Source organism: Vanrija pseudolonga, chromosome 2, assembly GCF_020906515.1.
Source record: "Vanrija pseudolonga chromosome 2, complete sequence".
Taxonomy (NCBI): Eukaryota; Fungi; Basidiomycota; class Tremellomycetes; order Trichosporonales; family Trichosporonaceae; genus Vanrija; species Vanrija pseudolonga.
The window spans coordinates 4,159,532-4,176,692 of NC_085850.1; the positions used below are offsets into that span (position 1 = coordinate 4,159,532).

Below are 17,161 nucleotides of genomic sequence, written 5' to 3' on the forward strand. Positions count from 1 at the left end.
GAGGAGGGCGCGGGGGAGAAGCAGGGCGGCGTGCCTCACGTCGTCGAGGGGGAGGCTGGCGAGGAGGAGTCATAGACACGCGTGACGGACACTGTACATCCTAAACACACATGATAATTGCAGCATACATAGCTGTTAATGGTCCTGCCTGCCGACGTAGCGCCAGCCGAGGTACCGGGTAGGCATGCACAACATACGAGTCACGAACCAAATGCATGTCACATCAATGCTATCTAAGCACCCCGAGCTTGCTTCACCCGGGCGTCGCGCCACACCGCGTCCACGGGCGCCTGGAATGCAGGCTGTGCCGCGAAGAGGTCGGCGGAGCTGGGCGTGAGGTCGGCTGCGTGCTGTCAGGGAGAACCGTTCTTACAGCACGTACCAATGATCCAGGTGTATCCGAGGGCCTTGAACAGGTCTGTGGAGAGGGTTAGGTCGACAACCGGAGATTGAACCCTACTCACCGAGATCATACCGCCAGTCCTTACCGTCCGGGGCGTCGCCAGGCGCGAGGAGGGTGTCGTACGACGTGGGCGGGATACTGGCGTCAGTTGAGCCATGCGGAGGCCAACTCACCCCTCGTCGAAGCAAGTGGGCGGGGCACCGGGCTTCTGCGCCGCCGCGAGGTCGAAGCCCGCGAGGTCATACCTGCTCGTCAGCTGCCGAGTCCGCGAGCCGCTAGCCGACGTACACTTCCTCGCGCCCATCAGCAGGGTGGATATCGCCCAACGTGCCGAACCATCCCATCGCGATGCCGGCCCCGTGGGCCCAGTCAACGAGGTTACGCAGCGGGCCGGTGGGCGAGCGCAGGCCGACCTCCAGGGCGAGGGTGTACGGGCGTGTAGCGTACGCCTTGGCGGCAGCAAGCACTGGCTGTCAGCTCATCTCCATCGGATGCGGCTAGCTCACCGTCCATCACCCGCGCGGAGGACGGCTCAAAGACGGGGATGTACTGCGGCTTGCCGGTGGCCAGGGCATGCTGGAACCACGGCTCCGCCTCGAGGTTCGCAGGGTTGGGGTAGAACTCGACCGCGGGCTTCCAGACGCACCAGTCTGGCGGGGGTCAGCTTGCATCGACGAGGGGACCGCAGCTGGCCTACCGGACGCTGGGACGCCGCGGGCGTTGGTACGGCTCTTCATGACCTCGTAAGCGATCGGCATGGCCTCTTTGGATTTCCTGTGTGGATCAGCGACCACCCAAGCGATCCACATACACGTCAAGGAAGACGATCAGGTCCACGCCGTGCGCCTTGATCAGGTCGAGGAAGGAGGCAAAGTCGAGGATGTGGGCGTCGCTGACCAGTTAGCAGGCAACGACGAACACTAACTGACGTGATCTCGCCGTGCTCGTTCTTGAGGTTGAGCTGCCGCACAACGCTCCACGGGAGGGTGTTGATCGCCGGTGCGTACCCGTCGCCGGAGTACGGACTATAAACGTCTGCTCATCAGCTTCGATCCACCTGCCGCGAAGCTGACCATGGCGGCCCAAGTACTCTGCGATGTTGGTCGCGCGCCCCGCCAGGCGATCATGAAAGAGGACTGGGGTCAGCTTGCATCGGGCGGAGCTAGCTGTACCCACTCGGCACGCCGTCGGACGTGAGGCGCAGGTCGACCTCGATACACAGCAGTCCGAACCGCGCGGCGTTGAGCACGGCGTCGGCGCTCTGCGTGTCAGCTTGCACTTGCACGGCACGCCCACGTACGTTCTCCGGCACGCCGTCCCACCGCAGGCCGCGGTGCGCGGAGACCAGTAGCTCTGGCTGTGGGGAGCGGAAGAGGTCGAGGATGGAATGGACGGAGAGGCGCGTCGGGGCTGGCATTGTGGAATGGGAGGGGGGAGGAGGAGGGGGAACGTGCGCTCGTGGGCGTGATGGGTTCAAGTATCCCCCTCGTCGTCCCCACCTCTGTCCCCATCTCCCTCATTTCTCCTTCTCCACAAGCGCGTCATGGTGCTTGTTGGTTGTAACAGTCCACGGTTGACGGAGAAACTGTGTAGTGTGGTGTGGTCGGCACCTCGGCGACCATGGGACCGACCGACCCTGGCCTCACGCGCACGAGGAACGAGGGGCTGTGCTTCGCCCCAAGCCCCTCGTCGTCCACATACCTTCAGGAGAGGTCCGATGCCACTCGCCGCTGTCTCCCCATGCGGGGAAATCGTGGCGCATGGGCTCGTGGCCGCCACGGCCATGTCGTCCCTGATCGAGATACCGATAAAAAAAGCCCTCCACCTCGCCCACCACCACGATTTCTCCGGAGTCACGTTCTTGGCTGCTAGATTTCTCCACACCACCATTTCTCCTCGACCCCATGGTGTTGTTGTCGTCGTCCACATTACTCTGCGGAAGTGCTAGCGCTAAGGCTTAGCGCTTGGCCGTGAGTTACTCCGAGCTCCGAGCTCCTCCGCACGCACATCACGGGGCACGTTTCTCCCCGCGTCACCGACCTCCGATTCACCACCGATTCTCCAGCTCATCTGGAGGTGTTGTTGTTGTGACGACGACTTCGACACGCACGTTCAGAGGTCGACGAGATACTTAAGCCGCCACGATGACCTCTTCGTTCTCAGCAAGCTTCTCCAGCTCCGGCACCACCTCCTCAGCCATGTCGTACGACGAGAAGACCGCCCCGACACTCACCCACGACGGGAAGCACGTCGCCGTGCTCACCGAGAACAAGGACGACCTGGGTGGGTCCTCCCACTGTGACGCCCCGCTGACGGCAGAATCCCGCGCGACAAACGATGACGCCATCGGCGCCGTGTCGGACGCCATTGCCGCCGAGAACGCAGAGAAGAACATTGGCTTCTTCGCCGCCGTCAAGACGTACCACCGCGCCGTGCTCTGGTCGATGGCGATCTCGCTGTGCCTCGTGATGGAGGGGTACGACACTGCGCGTCAGTCGGCTTTGGTGTTGAAAGTGCTAAGCTGACGCCCCAGTCCTTGGCGCGGCGATCGCCACGCCCGCGTTCCGCAAGAAGTTCGGCTACTACGCCGGCCCAAGCAAGGGATACCAGCTCAACCCGGCGTGGCAGGCCGCTCTGGGCCAAGGCCCGACGATTGGCGCGTTCTGGTGAGCAGCTGCGACGTCACCAGCCAAGCTCACGCCCAGTGGTATCTTCATCGCGTCGTGGGCCCAGGACAGGTGGGGCTACCGCCGCACCATCCAGGCCGGCCTCATCGCCATAACCAGCTTCATTTTCGTGGTGTTCTTCGCGCCGAGGATCGAGATCTTCTTCCTGGGCGGGTTCCTTTGTGGCTTTCCTTGGGGCGCGTTCTCGTCTGTGAGTGTTCAGCTAAACGCCGATTCGCACAGCTGACACGCACTCAGTCTGCTGTCGCCTACGCCAGTGAAATCACGCCCATCAAGCTGCGTGGATACCTCACGACGTGAGTAACCTGCCGCAGCGGGGGTCGAAGGCCCACTGTTAAAATTTGGTCCGCCAAGTGGCACAGTGACACCTGCCATCCACTCCACCTCCTCCTCTCCACCCTCTGTCGCTGTCTCTCCTCCCCCACACGCCATGTACGCCCTCGCGCCCTCGCTGACGCAGCAGGTACGTCAACTTGTGCTGGATTATGGGGCAATTCCTGTCTGCCGCGGTCGTGCTCGAAGTCACGAACGTCCGACAGGATGAATGGGCTTACAAGGTAAGTCGTAGCCTTTTTCCGTCTTTTTGGCTTTTCATGACCTGCTAATCCTGCCAGATCCCCTTCGCCATCCAGTGGGTCTGGCCGATTCCAATCTTCATCCTCGTGACCCTCGCCCCCGAGTCGCCGTGGTTCCTCGTCCGCAAGGGCAGGTTGGACGACGCGGAGAAGTCTGTGGCGCGCCTCTCGTCCGGCACTGAGCGTGCCTCGCCAGCCGAGACTGTCGCGATGATGGTGCGCACCAACGACATCGAGAAGAGCCAGCACGAGAGCACGAGCTACCTCGAGTGCTTCAAGGGCTCCAACCTCCGCCGTACCGAGATCACGACCGTCGCGTGGGCGTGTACCGTCTGGGCTGGCGCGTCGTTCGCCAACCACCCCGAGTACTTCTTCACGCAGGGTGAGCTCACACTCTCCTGATGCCAGCTGACACGCAGCCGGCATGTCCACCTCGCAGTCGTTCAAGGTCACGCTCGGCCTCCGTGCGCTCGGCTTCCTCGGCACGCTGGGCTCCTGGGTCCTTATGTCTGTGAGTTGCCCGGTTTGGCTCCCGCTAACTCGCAGCACTTTGGCCGCAGGCAGATGTACCTCTTCGGCCTCTCAGCCGACGCCATCATCCTCCTCCTGGTCGGCATCCTGGCGAGCACGACGCACACGCAGGGCGCCGTCTGGGCCCAAGGCGCGCTGGTCATGCTGTGGGTCTTCTTCTGGGACCTGAGCGTGACGGTCACGGCGTACGCTATCGTCGGTGAGATGTCGTCGACGCGCATGCGCGCCAAGAGCGTCGGGCTCGCGCGTAACCTGTACAATGTGTGCGGTATCGGTGCGGGATACATTAACACGTACTCGATCAACGCGACAGCCTGGAACTGGAAGGGCAAGGCCGCGTTCCTCTGGTGCGGTACCTGCTGCCTCTCGCTCGTGTGGACCTACTTCCGCCTCCCCGAGGCGAAGGGACGCTCGTTCCGTGAGCTCGACATTCTTTTCGAGCGCGGTGTGCCCGCTCGTGACTTCAAGAAGACGGTCATTGCCGACAACGAGGAGAAATAGGCGACACATACGTAGATGGGTCTTGGTGTGGGTGGGGGCTGGAGAATTAATTCTTTAAAACCGCGATGCGGGCTTGGGAGACTTGGGATGAATGAATTCTGGTTTGCATCTGGGGCCATGAGTTGCGCTGGTCAGTGCGAGACGAGTCAGTGATCGAGGTGGAGGGCGATCAATGATAGTGGCATGTGAGATCGAGCAGCAAGCCCCACCGCACCTCCAAGAAGCACACAGCCAATATGCCTACATGCAACCTAACCTAGCCCACTAAACAGTGAAGATGCCCGCCGCGCCCATTCTGCCAGTCAGCATCGCCCCAGCATGTGCCACTCACCCGGAACCAATACACATGCTCGTGCAGAGAATCTTCTTGCCGTCGTGTGCTCCTTCACGTCGCAGCTCGTTGACGCCGGTGACGACCTGGCGCACGCCGGTAGCTCCGAGCGGGTGGCCGAGGGCACTGGGGTCAGCGGGTACCTGTAGACTACCACTCACATGGCACCGCCGTTCACGTTGACCTTGTTGATGTCGAGGCCGAGCTTTTCGACACAGTAGGCGTACATGGACCCGAAGGCCTCGTTGATCTCGTACAGGTCGACGTCGGCGGTAGTGAGGCCTGCGCGTTCGAGTACCGCACTGAGAGTTAGCATACGAGAAGCTACAGCCAACTCACGGGATGGCGTAGACGGGCCCAACACCCATGATCTTGGGCGTGACGCCCACCACCGACGTGGCAATGTGCGTCGCGAGCACGGGCAGCCCGAGCTCCTCGGCCTTCTTGCGGCGCATCATGACCACCATGGCCGCGCCATCAGTCACCTGCGACGAGTTGGGCCCGGTGCTCCGCTCGTCGCCCATGCCCTTGAACGCAGGCTTGGCCGAGGCCATCTTCTCGGCCGTGAGGCCGTGCCGCATCCCGTCGTCCTGCGTCACCGTCACGCTCTTGGGCGCGCTCGCGGGGTCCTCGGGGTCGGACGGCACAGTGGTGGACACGGGGATGATCTCGGCATCAAACTTGCCTGCCTTCTGCGCGGCGCTCGCGCGGTGGTGCGACAGGAGGCCGTACTTGTCCTGCTTGGCGCGCGAGACGTCGAACTCGAGAGCGAGCATCTCCGATGTCCAGCCCATGGGCTTGGCGCAGTCCACCGCGGGTGGGGAGGCGAGGATGGCCTCCTCCTTGAACACGGGCGTGGGGCGGGCGCTGAGGTGAGCGTTAGAGGTTGATGCGTTTCCCTCTGTCTCATCAAGCCTGCTCTACTCACTGGCTACTCATGCTCTCGTACCCGGCTGCGACGCCGACGTCAATATCGCCAACGCGGATGCTGTCCGAGATATGCCGGATAGCCATCAGCCCCGAGCCGCAGAGGCGGTTGATCGCCTGTGCAGGCGTGGTCTCGGGGAATCCGGCGGCGAGGGAGGCGGCGCGCACCTCGTATGCAGGCGAGGGGGGGTGGCATGTTCCTGCAGGTGTCAGCCGATGCAGAAAGCAAATGAGTGCAGGGTGGGTGGACTTGTCCGGTGGAGGTAGGTCCGGAGCCCAAATGTCCGAACCACCGGTGACGTCGTGCCCTTCGAGTCACCGAGCACCCAGCACCGAGCAGACCGACACCGAGCAACAACCACGACGACGGCGGCGGCGTCGACTCACCGACAATGATGTCCTCGACGAGCTTGGGGTCGACGCCAGAGTCAGCCAGGCCAGACTTGAAGAGCTTGTAGATCAGCGCGTCGGAGGACGTGTGCGCGAGGAGGCCCTTCTTCGCGCGGGTGAGGGGGGTGCGTTTTGCGAACTGAAGGGTCAGCCATTGCTAGGGCAATAGAGAGGCGAGGCCAGCTGCTCTAGTATCGCATCGTAGCAGCATGCTCCAATGACTCACCGTGATCACCACGTCGTCGGGGCGCGGCTTGGTGATCTCCGCCAGACCACTTGGGCGGGCATAGTTCCGGAGGGCCCCGAGAGGGCGGAGAGGCCCGGTGACGGCCCGGACGGCAGACTTGGTGAGGAGCATGGCGGGGAGCGAAGGGTGGAGGGGGTCGTATCGAGGCTACAGTCGACGAGATGGATACAAGAGAAAAGTCGAGATGAACAATGTCTAGTGCGATGAGGGTTGAGTGACTTCCAGCAGCGCTAATCTAAAGCCGAGTTGCCGAAACAACAAGCATCTGATCCGTCCGTCAAGTCGAGCGGCCGTAGCCCACGACCATAACCATGCCCAAGCTCGATCTGACACATGGATCCCACGAGAGAGCGTCTGTAAGCATTCCTACGCCTACGCCTACGCGCCTATGCACTGTGCCTGCACGCGATGTGGCCTCGCCGCGGCCGAGCCGAGTGCCCGTAGCCGGTCCGACCAGCGCCGCCAAGATCGGGCGCTCCCGACCCGCTCGCTGCAAGCGACAAGTAATCATGTTGGGCCCCGCGCCGCTCCGTTGCTCCCCTCGCTCCTCACTCCGACCGGCCGACCTGCTCTGCACTGCCGATGCACAAGGTTCGCAGCATGCCGCGGCGCGACCGCCGAGAATGCGCGGGGGGTCAGTTGCCTGCTCACCATATTATGCTGGCTGCGCTGCGCGCCGAGTCCCCAAACTCACACACTCACTACGATGGCGACGATATCCTTCAAGTCGAACAGCGTGACTCTGGGTGACCGGCGCGTGGCGTACATTGTCTCGGAGCCAGCGAGGGCGCGGGCAACGCCAGTGGTCGCCATCCACGGGCTGGGAGGGTGCGTCTCAGGCGGTGGAGGGGACATTGCTGACAGACTAGCAACTCGTCCTTCTGGCTTCCCGCGCTCGCTGCCTCGGGCCTTGGCGACCGCCGCGCGCTCTACGCGTACGACTTTGACGGGCACGCAGGGAGCGACTGGTCCGGACGGCAGCTGAGCATCGACGACCTCGTGGCTGACCTTGGAGGCGTGTTCGATGCGCTTGGCTTGCAGCGGGTCGTGCTGGTCGGGCACTCGATGAACGGCGTGAGTTGATGACCCACTGCCTCACTTGGCGGCACGCTGAGCTGAAACTTCAGACCGTCACGTCGCTGTTTGCCCAGCGATACCAGGACCGAGTGGAGAAGCTCATCCTCCTCCACCCGGTACGCAACATGTCCCCCGCAGCGCAGGAGGGCATGCGCGCGCGCGCGGCCGCCGCGTCCACCGTCGAGGGGCTGTCGGGCATCGCCAACACGGTGTGCACTGCTGCCGTGTCGGCCGTTAGCCGGCAAGACCTGGCGGTCCGCACGCTCATCCGGCACTGCGTCGCCGCCACCAAGCCCGCCGCGTACGCCGCGGCGTGCCTTGCGCTCGCTGGCGCGCCGCACGTCGACGCGAGCAAGACGGGAGTGCCGGTCCACATTATCGGCGGGGAGGAGGACTACCTCGCCGGCCCGGCGGCCGTCGCTGCCTGGGCCAAAGAGGCCGGCGGGACGCACAGCGTGCTTCAGAACGTTGGACACTGGGGGGCGATCGAGTCGCCGGAAGCTGTCGGCCGCGAGCTCGCGTGGGCACTGGCACCAGAGTACGTCGAGCGAGCTTGGGATGGCATGGGGCTCGGCTGACATGATTACAGAACGTACAAACTCATCCTCGGGACTTTCCGATCTCCATATCTCTACAACCTGAGCTTCGACACCCGCTCCCGCAAGCTGGATCTCACAAAAACGAGCCAGGCCGTCGGGGGCCACTCGTGGCTCGACGTCTCGAAGAACGGCAAGACGCTATACTGCACCGTGTGGGGCGAGCCTCCGCGGGTCGCGAGCTATGTGCTCAACGACGACGGGGTACCCTCCTCGCCGACCGCGGTGCAGCTGCCATACCTCTCGGGGTATGTGTGCGCGAACACCAAGGCGATGTACTCTGCCGCCGGGCCGCAGGTGGACGTGTTCCTCCTCGACTCTACCGGCCAGGTGTCCGCGACCGCAGCGCAGAGTTTCAGCCTCGTCGACAAGCCGGCCAACGGCGCCAACGGCAAGCTTCCCGAGCTCGAGTTCGGCGGGCTCCGGCACGGAGGGCACAGCGCCGACCTGTCGCCCGACGGGTCGAAGCTGTACGTCGCCGACATTGGGCGGAACTGCGTCTGGGTGTACGGTGTCGACGCGTCCACAGGACTGTTGACCGAGGCGTCGAAGAACGTCGCCACGCGCCCAGACGACGGGCCACGGCACGCCTGGCCCCATCCGAACGGGAGGATCGTGTACGTGCTGCAAGAGCACAGCAGCTACGTCGACGCGTTTGAGCTGGCTGGGTCGGAGCTGCAGTTCCTCGAGGGCGGGCGGATCCTACCGCCGGGCGAGGATGCAGCTGCGTACTGGGCCGACGAGGTGCGCCTGTCCCCCGACAATGGCTGGGTGTTTGGCAGTGTGCGCGGCTTGACGCCCGAGAAGAGGGGGTACGTCGCTGCGTGGCGCCTGCGGCCGGACGGGCGCTTCGAGAAGCCAGGCGACGACACGGCCGACCACCGCTTCCAGACCTCCACGAGCGGGGGGTGGGCGAACGCCATTGCTGTCTGCCCCAACGCTGGGCCGAACGGCGAGGTCTGGCTCACGCTCACTGATAGTGAGGAGGGCTTTGTCCAGATGCTCGAGTTCAGCGAGACCTGCGGGTTCAAGGTCGTCGACGATGTGCGCCTGGGAAGTAAGGAGGAGCATGTGGGCGCGAGCGTTGCGGTGTGGCTGTAGAGTTAGATGGATAATGCAACGGGTCAATGGGTATCTGGGTGCGCATGAGGGTCGTCAGTCTTCCCCGCAGCATCGAGCATGCGAACAGTCACATGCATCACCGGTACCACTAGTCCTTGGGCAACGTCTACCGTCAGCACACACAGTTCACGGCCCAAACCCACCAGCCAAACCCTGTAGTACGCGATCTTGAGCTCCCCCGCAAGGTCAACAAGAACAAGCCGCACCGCCCAATGGCCGAGCGTGCGCGTGCCGTCCTTGTACCCGTACTCGACGCTCCCATGGGCCATGTACTGGTCCGGCCGGTCGGAGACAAAGACGCCCTCACATACGTGGTGGCGCGTCGTGATCGTGGCCCACGCCGCCTCGCGCAGCGCAAGGATGCCTGCGCGGTGCTCGAAAGTGTTCTGGCCCATGACCACTGTCGCGTCGGGCGTGAACAGGTCGGCGTAGTCCCCGTGCGAGGAGGCACTGGCCGCTGGGCCGATGTCGGATGCGGCGAAGAGCTTGGCAATGAGGGATTGGGCTTCGGGAGGGACTGTCATTGCGAGGATGGGCTCAAGGGAGGTATCGAGCAGGCCGTGAGATGGTGCCGCGCTTTATGTAGTGACATAACGAGGGAGATGGCCGACGGGCGAGGAGGGCGGCGCAGCGACCGCGATGCCGTCCGCGATGCCGAGCAGCAAGGTCCGAATATCTGCGCTGGTGAGAGCCGTTGAAGCGGGGTGGGTCAGCAGCATGGCCTAGTCTTCCTAGCAGGTCAATGGCTATCAGTAGGCAAAGGAGCTCAGAAGCTCCCGGCACAAGCAGTCCACAGAACGCCATAACATCACACCGACTAGTTCTTGGGAAGCGTCTGTCGTCAGCCCCGCACCTCCAATGGCCAACTCACAATCCAGACCTGGTAAAACGCAATCTTGAGCTCTCCCTCGACCTCGACCAGCTCCAGCCGGCCGGACCAGCTAATGCCCAGCGTGCTCGAGCCGTCCTTGTTCCCGTAGTCGAGCGTGCCATAGGTCATGACCTCGTTCGGCTTGCCGTTGGTGTAGATGCCCTGGCAGACATGCTTGCGCTTGGCGACCTTGCTCCACCCAGCCGCACGGAACGCGAGGATGCCAGCACGGTACTCGAACGTGTTCTGCCCCATGATGAGCACCGCGTCGGGCGTGAAGAGGTCGGCGTAGTCGTCGTGGCTGGTCGCTTTCGCCTCCGGGCCGACGTCGGACACGGCGTAGAGCTTGGTGATGAAGGCTTGGATCTGGGGCGAGGCGGCCATTGTGCGCGAGGATTGGTGAGTGGTGGCAAGGACAATGGTGAGATGTGAAACGGAATGGGCGAGGTCGAGTTGAACAACCAAAGCAAGTAGCGCGTCCACCTGCTTGGTGGACGTTGTAAAGTGGATGACATCATCAAACGGATACAGCCGGCGGAGAGGGGCCGACAGGCAGCCAACACTGACCACTGACTGACTGGGATGCATGGTAGCGAGCACGCTGGCACGGTGGCGAGCTCGACGTGACGTTCATGAGGCAGCAGAGCCCCGGACTCCAGCAGCACAGTCAAGCCAACCCCACCTCCATCACCCCCCTCCCCCATCATCCTCCTCCATCGTCAAGTGCGGATAACCACCGAGCCTCGCCTCGGCGCTTGCCCGTCCACAGCTCACGCATCGCGCTCTCCGACCTGCCTATGTCACCCAACCGGCCGGTGGGTGCCGGCCGACGCGCACAGCGTAACTCGCTACGATCTCGCTGTCGTCGCATCCACCTCGACGCGACGCGAGCACCCGCCCGACCGACCGGAAGTGGTAGCCGGAAGAATGCCACATGGCGATCGGAAGCTCCGATGCCAGCCAAGGCATGTCGCGGCTCGCGGTTGTGCCGCGGCACCGTTGCCTGCACCTGACGTCGTCTGGGGCACCGGGTCGGCTTCTTGTGCTCCTGCTGCATGCTCGAGGCCAACCAGGTGCTTATAAGTTGTCAGAAACGGCCGTCGTGCCGCTGCATACCGCACCACGCACCCACCCATCATCATGTCCAACATCGACTTTAGCGCCTACACCGACTCTGTGTGAGTTGTCTCGTCTCCGGCCGGTGGCGAGGTTGGGGCTGACGACGGGCAGCGTTAATGCCATCGGGCCAAAGGCGTCGCCGCGCGTCAAGGAGGTGAGTAGTGGTGTACGGCCGAGGTCGGCGTGTACGGGGGAGGTACACCGCCGACCTCGCACGCCATGGGCTTAGGCCCCAGCTCACACCCACCCCCAGGCATTCCCGATCCTCATCCGCAAGATCCACGAGTTCCTCATCGAGGCCGACGTGACGACCGAGGAGTGGATGGAGGCATGCAACCTCATGGTCGAGGCGGGCGCCGTGTCCTCCGAGAAGCGTAACGAGGTTGTGCTCGTCACCGACGTGCTGGGCATCGAGTCGCTGGTGAACACGCTCGACCAGACACGCGTGCAGCGCAAGGCCGCGAACGGGGTTGCCTCCAGCAGCGCGAACCCGACTGACTCGGCCATCCTCGGGCCGTTCTACCGCGCCGGCGTGCCCCTCCAGCCGAACGGCACGTGCATCATCCGGCAGGACGAGCCGGGCGCGCCGTACACCCACTTGTATGGGCGCATCTTCGGCGCGGACGGCAAGCCGCTCGCCGACGCGCTCGTCGACATCTGGCACGACGCCCCGGACGGGTTCTACGACGCCCAGAGCCCCGAGAAGCCAGAGTACCATTGCCGCGGCCGCTTCAAGACGGACGCCGAGGGCCGCTACGACACGGTCTGTCTCCGCCCCACGGCGTACCCCATCCCCTTTGACCACTCGGCAGGCAAGCTGCTCCAGATGATGGACCGCCACCCGTACCGCCCGGCGCACATCCACTTCTGGGTCGAGGCAGAGGGACACAAGACGCTCGTGACCCAGATCTTCGACTCGGACTCGGACTACCTCACCGACGACGCCGTGTTCGCCGTCCGCGACAAGCTCATCGTCCACTTCCAGCCCATTAGCAAGAGCTACACCCCGCCAAAGGACTGCGAGGGCAAGATGAAGTTTGAGCTCGAGCAGGACTTCCACCTCCAGAAGGCCGAGTAGGGCGCGTGGTGTACGTTTGGGTATTGCAAGGCTTTGTATTCTGGATGTATTGGGTCAGCAGTGTTAGTGGGAGAGGGATGAGTACGAGGTGAGTGTGGGGCTCTCGGCTGCTTGGTCACCTCTTGTACCGAGCACAGAAGGACTGTGCCGTCGTCACAGACACAATCGTGCTTATCGGTGCTCACCTTGCCTCTGACTCTAAACGGACGCTGACCGATGAATGGAGGAACCCTCTGGCATGATGATGATGATACTCGCATATGAGCGCATGGAATGGTAGTGCACGTTGCGTTCCCGTCGGTCTTGCTGCATTGAATCTTGTCGCGTTGATCTCGGTCTGTCTTGTCTCGATATGTAACCTTGCTAATGGGCGACCCCGGCGGGTGCCCTCTCGATGTGTGTCGGCCTCTCGAGACCGGCTAGCCGAACCTCTCCTTGAGGAGGTGTCCGATGAAGTAGGGCAGGTCCTCGCAGATCCAGTCGCTAACGGCCGCGCGGAACTCGGCATATCTACGCTCGTAGGGCGTCTTGACGCCCTCGCGGCGGAGGCAATCATGCAGTGGCGGTAACGTGCCCAGCCTTGGTACTTGGCCTCCTCGACCTTGGGGAGGTGGGACGAGAAGAAGGCGACGACGGCGGCGGTGAGGTCGTCCACCGTCATCTGGCGGAGGCGGCGGCGGCCGATACGGAGCTGCGTGTACGGGTTGACGTCGGACAGCTGCTCCGAGATCTCGACGATGCCCTCGCGCACCGCGTGCGCGTCGGCGTCGAGCCCGTCCGTGCCGGCCAGGTCGAGCGCCGCGAGGCTGTTGGGGATGAACTTGCGGTGGCAGGAGTAGCGGAAGGCGTGCTCGCGGTCAAAGAGCGTGTCGTAGGGCAGACGGTGGACAGGCTCCTCGTACAGCGAGGTAGTGCGCTTGAGCTTGCGGGGCAGGAAGCCTGGCGTTAGTGGCTGGCTCTTGCTTGGGTGCTTACCACGCAGGCTGGCAGTTGGGTAGATACCAGGGTACATGGTGAGTTGGGTGGTAGAAGGTGGGAGAGAGAGCAGGCGAAAGGAGGCTTGATATAGTTGTGCGCACACATGGTGGCGAGGGGCGAGATGACTCGACACGCACACCCCGGCATAACGGAGCTCACAACAATATACCAGCGCCATCGTCCCCAACGTGTGTCACAAACGTTTGATACACAGCTTGCATGTGAAACTAGGAATGTAGAGGGCCACAAGACTCCCAGGCAAGCACAGTACGGATGAAATGGATGCCACTTGTGAAACTCGACTCGACGCCGCCACTTCAAGTCGTCGCTTGTCGTCCCGCCGAGACGCTGTTTGCGCCGCCGCGCGGAAGGCGCGGAAGAAGGGCATGATGAACGCGCGCGCGATGATCGGGTTGTCGAGGTCGAGGGGAATGTCCATAGCGTAGTCGATTCTGTTCCAGACAAACACCGCGAAGAGGGCGCGGAACCACAGGAAGCGCAGACCGGGCGGGAAGCGCGCAGCCCTCAGGAGGCTGTAGTACTTGACGCACCCGGCAAAAATCGCCTCCTGCGTGCGCGGGTCGCGCGAGAGGTAAACACTCATGATGGCTGTGCGGATGTGCTCGCGGTCGTGGGGGCCGGACGTGACGGTGCCCATGAGTTCCTGGACCACGTTGGGGCGCAGGCGGGAGAGGGCCTCAACGGTGTGCATGAAGGCCTCGTAGATGATGTCGTTGTGCGCGCGGCTCGTGAGCCAGCCGAGGTCGCCGTCGGAGGTGGGGGTGATGGAGGTGGTGGTGGTGGTGGCGGGGGTGGTCATGCTGCCTGTTAGCTCGGTTGGGGGGTGCGCGTGCTCACTTGCTTGGGGCGTTGGCAGGTGATTGAGAAGGACGAGAGCAGGGCAAAGGTGAGTATTTGGGTAGAATAAGAAGTGGCCAAGAGCAAGGGAGTGACGACGACGGCGGAGTGATGCACACAACACAACACGGCGCTGCCATCCTCGCACTAGCCCATGGCGTTCACCCACCGCACCTCGCCACCCAAGTGCAGCACAAATCGTCAGTGGGTTGGGCACGACGTGGTGGACATTTGCTGTTGCTACCCAGTACCTGCATGCATCTGAGCACGAGCTGGGCATACGTTCCAATGCCCCACACCCCTCCTTTGACGCTCTCAACCGCCCCCGCCCATGTAGCCCAATATCACTCGTCCTGTTCGATATCGTCTTCGTCCTCCTCTTCAATAGTGTCCAGAAAGCGGACCCACATGATCGGCTGCTGTGGGATCTCGTCGCAGATGGTGTCGAGCTTCGGGCGGACAGTGTAGGTCATGAAGTCGGCGAATGCCGAGCTAAACGCGTCCCACTCAAGCAACGTGTCGACTTGCGCCCCGGCAACTTGCAGCTGGTGCAGGGCCGCCCCGTACACGGCGTACCCGAACGACATGGCGTCGCGCGCGGCCGGCAGGTCGGAGCGGAGGAAGTCGCACATGAGGGAGGAGCGCAGGCGGGGGTGGAGCGGCTGAATGGGTGCGTAGGACTCGAACGGGACGAAGGACAGGCGGCGAATGACGGATGTCATGCCGACGCGCAGCGCTGTCGTGTTCGGCTCGACGAGCGCGTCGTTGGCCGAGTCGAGGGCGGCGAGGAGGCCCGTCCACGCCTGGACGTGCCATGCAGGAGGCTCGGCCATGCTGGGCGTCAGTGCTGCCTTGGCGGGGAGGGGGCTCACTTTGTTGTACGTGTGAAGACGGTGGGAAGAGAAAGAGAGGGCGAGTGGGGGCAGTGAGAAGAGAGAGAATAGCAATGCAACAAACAGGTGACGCCACCCACGGGCCGCACCCCCCGCCGCTCCCCCACTCCTCCACCGACGTCACCCACACAACAACCGCCACTCCCCCACTGATCGTCCAACCGTCACGACGCACAATGCAGCATGCACGAGGTAGAATGGTCAATGTGAAGAGAAGTATCTGGAGCATCCTGCAAGCTTGCATAGAGGTGAGCGGCATCATGCTATGGGCAGCTAGATACGAGCAAGCTCAGGGCGGACTAAATCAACAGTATGTGTGTGGATGACTGGAACGAGGCGTGGAAGCCACCGGCGCGGAGCCGTGGCCAAACGCCGAGCGAAAGGCCGGTAAGCCTAGCTGCCGACATCCCAGAGGGGAGGCAGCTCGGCGGGGATGACTTCGAAGTCGTTGTCGATGAGGTCGTAGGCCCAGAAGTCGCGGACGAACGCGTAAAACTTCCTCTGGAAGATCTCGGCGGCAAAGACGTGGTCCCACTGGGTCGGCGTGGTGCGCAGGCACACCATGCGGTGGCAAGTAGTGAACACCTCTGCGCCGCCGAGCATCGCGTGCTCGAACTCGGGGTCCTGCGCGGCAGCGGCCTCGGCGATGATGCGCTCGATGCGCGCGTGCACGTAGGCGCGCGGCTTGCCCCCCATCCCGCGGCGCATGCGGCGGAAGAGGCGCGCGCGCGAGAGCATGCGCGTCGCGACGTGGAAGCCCGCCTGCAGGAACGGCAGGTGCTCCTCCTCCTCGGCGGCGCGGGCCGTCGCGATACGCGCCTGCACGGCCGCGAGGGCCGCCTGCGCGGCGGTGAGGTAGCGAGGCGCGGGCTCAGGCTCGGGAGAGGGCGAGGGGGAAGCGGGGCCGATGGTCGCGTGGGTCGCGTTCGTGGCGTCGGCGGGCGACGACGGGCCGCCGTCGCCGGAGGCCGTGATGGTGAGGTGGGTGGGCGTCATCGAGTGCAGACCGACAATCGTGACGGCCATGTTACTGCGCCTGGGGCGGACCATCCTGTTGTCAGCGGGGTACAGTACGGTGGTGGTTGACTCACTTGACTTGGCGGTGGTGTTTGGTGGGATGAGAGAAGAGAGAGAGAGCTGGGATAATGTTGGGCGTTGTGTTCACCGAGACGGCGGCGCCATGTCTGCCTGTGCTGCCGCCAGTCGACTTGACGCACGCCTATCCATCCCGCCGCATTCTCGCCCCGATCAATACCCAACGTGTCTGTTGGACGAGTCGGCGGCAGGCGTGCTGCTCCCAGCGTGCAGAATTACCAATGCGACGTTTGGCCCCGCTGCCACACTTGGCGGCGGCGCTCATGCTTGACCGCTCACATATCACAACTCACTCGATTCACGCACAAGACTGGAGACGATGAGCGAGGTCCAAACTGACAACGACAAGGGTGAAGACATTGCACTTACCGAGGGCACACACCCCTCGTCGAGCATGAGCAGCACCCGTTCGCACCCCTTGCTGCGCCAACTCCCCAGAAGTCTCCCCTGCCGGCTACTGAGCCCACGCCGCCGCCCAGTCGCAAGTGACGCCATTTGCAATCCCCAACGTGGAGCCTCAAAGACTTGGTCTGTGCTGTGCTTACTCTCACAGTCGACTGGAGGGACTCGAGACAGAGGTGCGTAGTGCTGGGTTGCCGAGAACGCGAAGTGTGGTCCAAAACGATAACCCCACGCTCATCCGCTTGATACAAGGCATCCACGACAACGTCATTTGCATACCATTGTTTTGGCTGCTAGTCTCCAATGTACCAGATGTGATGAGGCCAGGGGGAAAGGAGCGAGGTTTGCTCACACTTCTACGTGAATTGACCGACCAGAGTGCGGTCTCACTCACCTCGCCCGCTTTCACCCACCATTGTTGTGGAGCTTAAAATGTAATCGAGCCTCCACCCATCCGTTTTACCGCCACGCAGAGGGCGA

The 17,161-nt window shown here is 63.2% G+C and overlaps 9 protein-coding genes across 9 annotated transcripts; 3 read left to right on the plus strand and 6 right to left on the minus strand.

Moving 5' to 3' along the window:
- Positions 1-253: 253 nt before the first annotated feature.
- Positions 254-1,820, minus strand: NGR_a03890_0 (putative protein y4eD; the record flags this gene model as incomplete). Its single annotated transcript, XM_062769887.1, has 12 exons — positions 254-327; positions 383-418; positions 465-541; positions 577-648; positions 692-869; positions 910-1,053; positions 1,101-1,177; positions 1,215-1,295; positions 1,333-1,438; positions 1,477-1,539; positions 1,580-1,664; positions 1,704-1,820. The coding sequence occupies 12 exons, from the start codon at positions 1,818-1,820 to the stop codon at positions 254-256; spliced, it is 1,110 nt and encodes a 369-aa protein (XP_062625871.1).
- A 459-nt stretch (positions 1,821-2,279) lies between these two features.
- Positions 2,280-4,697, plus strand: MAL61_0 (Maltose permease MAL61; the record flags this gene model as incomplete). The annotated part of the gene is made up of 9 exons (XM_062769888.1): positions 2,280-2,686; positions 2,723-2,893; positions 2,937-3,069; positions 3,109-3,280; positions 3,328-3,386; positions 3,554-3,647; positions 3,705-4,047; positions 4,085-4,176; positions 4,212-4,697. The coding sequence occupies exons 1-9, from the start codon at positions 2,548-2,550 to the stop codon at positions 4,695-4,697; spliced, it is 1,689 nt and encodes a 562-aa protein (XP_062625872.1). The 5' UTR covers positions 2,280-2,547.
- A 204-nt stretch (positions 4,698-4,901) lies between these two features.
- Acaa1a (3-ketoacyl-CoA thiolase A, peroxisomal) lies at positions 4,902-6,801 on the minus strand. The gene is made up of 7 exons (XM_062769889.1): positions 6,572-6,801; positions 6,343-6,484; positions 5,957-6,155; positions 5,368-5,895; positions 5,190-5,330; positions 5,029-5,154; positions 4,902-4,992 (listed from the first exon to the last, which is right to left on the minus strand). Exons 1-7 carry the CDS (start codon positions 6,701-6,703, stop codon positions 4,962-4,964), a joined length of 1,299 nt encoding a protein of 432 aa, XP_062625873.1. The 5' UTR covers positions 6,704-6,801; the 3' UTR covers positions 4,902-4,961.
- A 487-nt stretch (positions 6,802-7,288) lies between these two features.
- MLE (Muconate cycloisomerase 1) lies at positions 7,289-9,374 on the plus strand. Its single transcript, XM_062769890.1, has 4 exons — positions 7,289-7,420; positions 7,462-7,666; positions 7,720-8,207; positions 8,259-9,374. The coding sequence occupies exons 1-4, from the start codon at positions 7,299-7,301 to the stop codon at positions 9,364-9,366; spliced, it is 1,923 nt and encodes a 640-aa protein (XP_062625874.1). The 5' UTR covers positions 7,289-7,298; the 3' UTR covers positions 9,367-9,374.
- Positions 9,375-9,475: 101 nt separating this feature from the next.
- On the minus strand, positions 9,476-10,746 carry LOC62_02G003358 (uncharacterized protein; the record flags this gene model as incomplete). Its single annotated transcript, XM_062769891.1, has 3 exons — positions 10,259-10,746; positions 9,531-9,923; positions 9,476-9,493 (listed from the first exon to the last, which is right to left on the minus strand). The coding sequence occupies exons 1-3, from the start codon at positions 10,640-10,642 to the stop codon at positions 9,476-9,478; spliced, it is 795 nt and encodes a 264-aa protein (XP_062625875.1). The 5' UTR covers positions 10,643-10,746.
- A 580-nt stretch (positions 10,747-11,326) lies between these two features.
- On the plus strand, positions 11,327-12,511 carry HQD2 (Catechol 1,2-dioxygenase). Its single transcript, XM_062769892.1, has 3 exons — positions 11,327-11,436; positions 11,489-11,531; positions 11,631-12,511. Exons 1-3 carry the CDS (start codon positions 11,399-11,401, stop codon positions 12,453-12,455), a joined length of 906 nt encoding a protein of 301 aa, XP_062625876.1. The 5' UTR covers positions 11,327-11,398; the 3' UTR covers positions 12,456-12,511.
- Positions 12,512-12,653: 142 nt separating this feature from the next.
- On the minus strand, positions 12,654-14,253 carry LOC62_02G003360 (uncharacterized protein; the record flags this gene model as incomplete). Its single annotated transcript, XM_062769893.1, has 3 exons — positions 12,654-12,761; positions 12,970-13,394; positions 13,635-14,253. The coding sequence occupies 3 exons, from the start codon at positions 14,251-14,253 to the stop codon at positions 12,654-12,656; spliced, it is 1,152 nt and encodes a 383-aa protein (XP_062625877.1).
- A 382-nt stretch (positions 14,254-14,635) lies between these two features.
- Positions 14,636-15,124, minus strand: LOC62_02G003361 (uncharacterized protein; the record flags this gene model as incomplete). The annotated part of the gene is made up of 1 exon (XM_062769894.1): positions 14,636-15,124. The coding sequence occupies one exon, from the start codon at positions 15,122-15,124 to the stop codon at positions 14,636-14,638; it is 489 nt and encodes a 162-aa protein (XP_062625878.1).
- A 453-nt stretch (positions 15,125-15,577) lies between these two features.
- On the minus strand, positions 15,578-16,210 carry LOC62_02G003362 (uncharacterized protein; the record flags this gene model as incomplete). Its single annotated transcript, XM_062769895.1, has 1 exon — positions 15,578-16,210. One exon carries the CDS (start codon positions 16,208-16,210, stop codon positions 15,578-15,580), a length of 633 nt encoding a protein of 210 aa, XP_062625879.1.
- Positions 16,211-17,161: the final 951 nt, after the last annotated feature.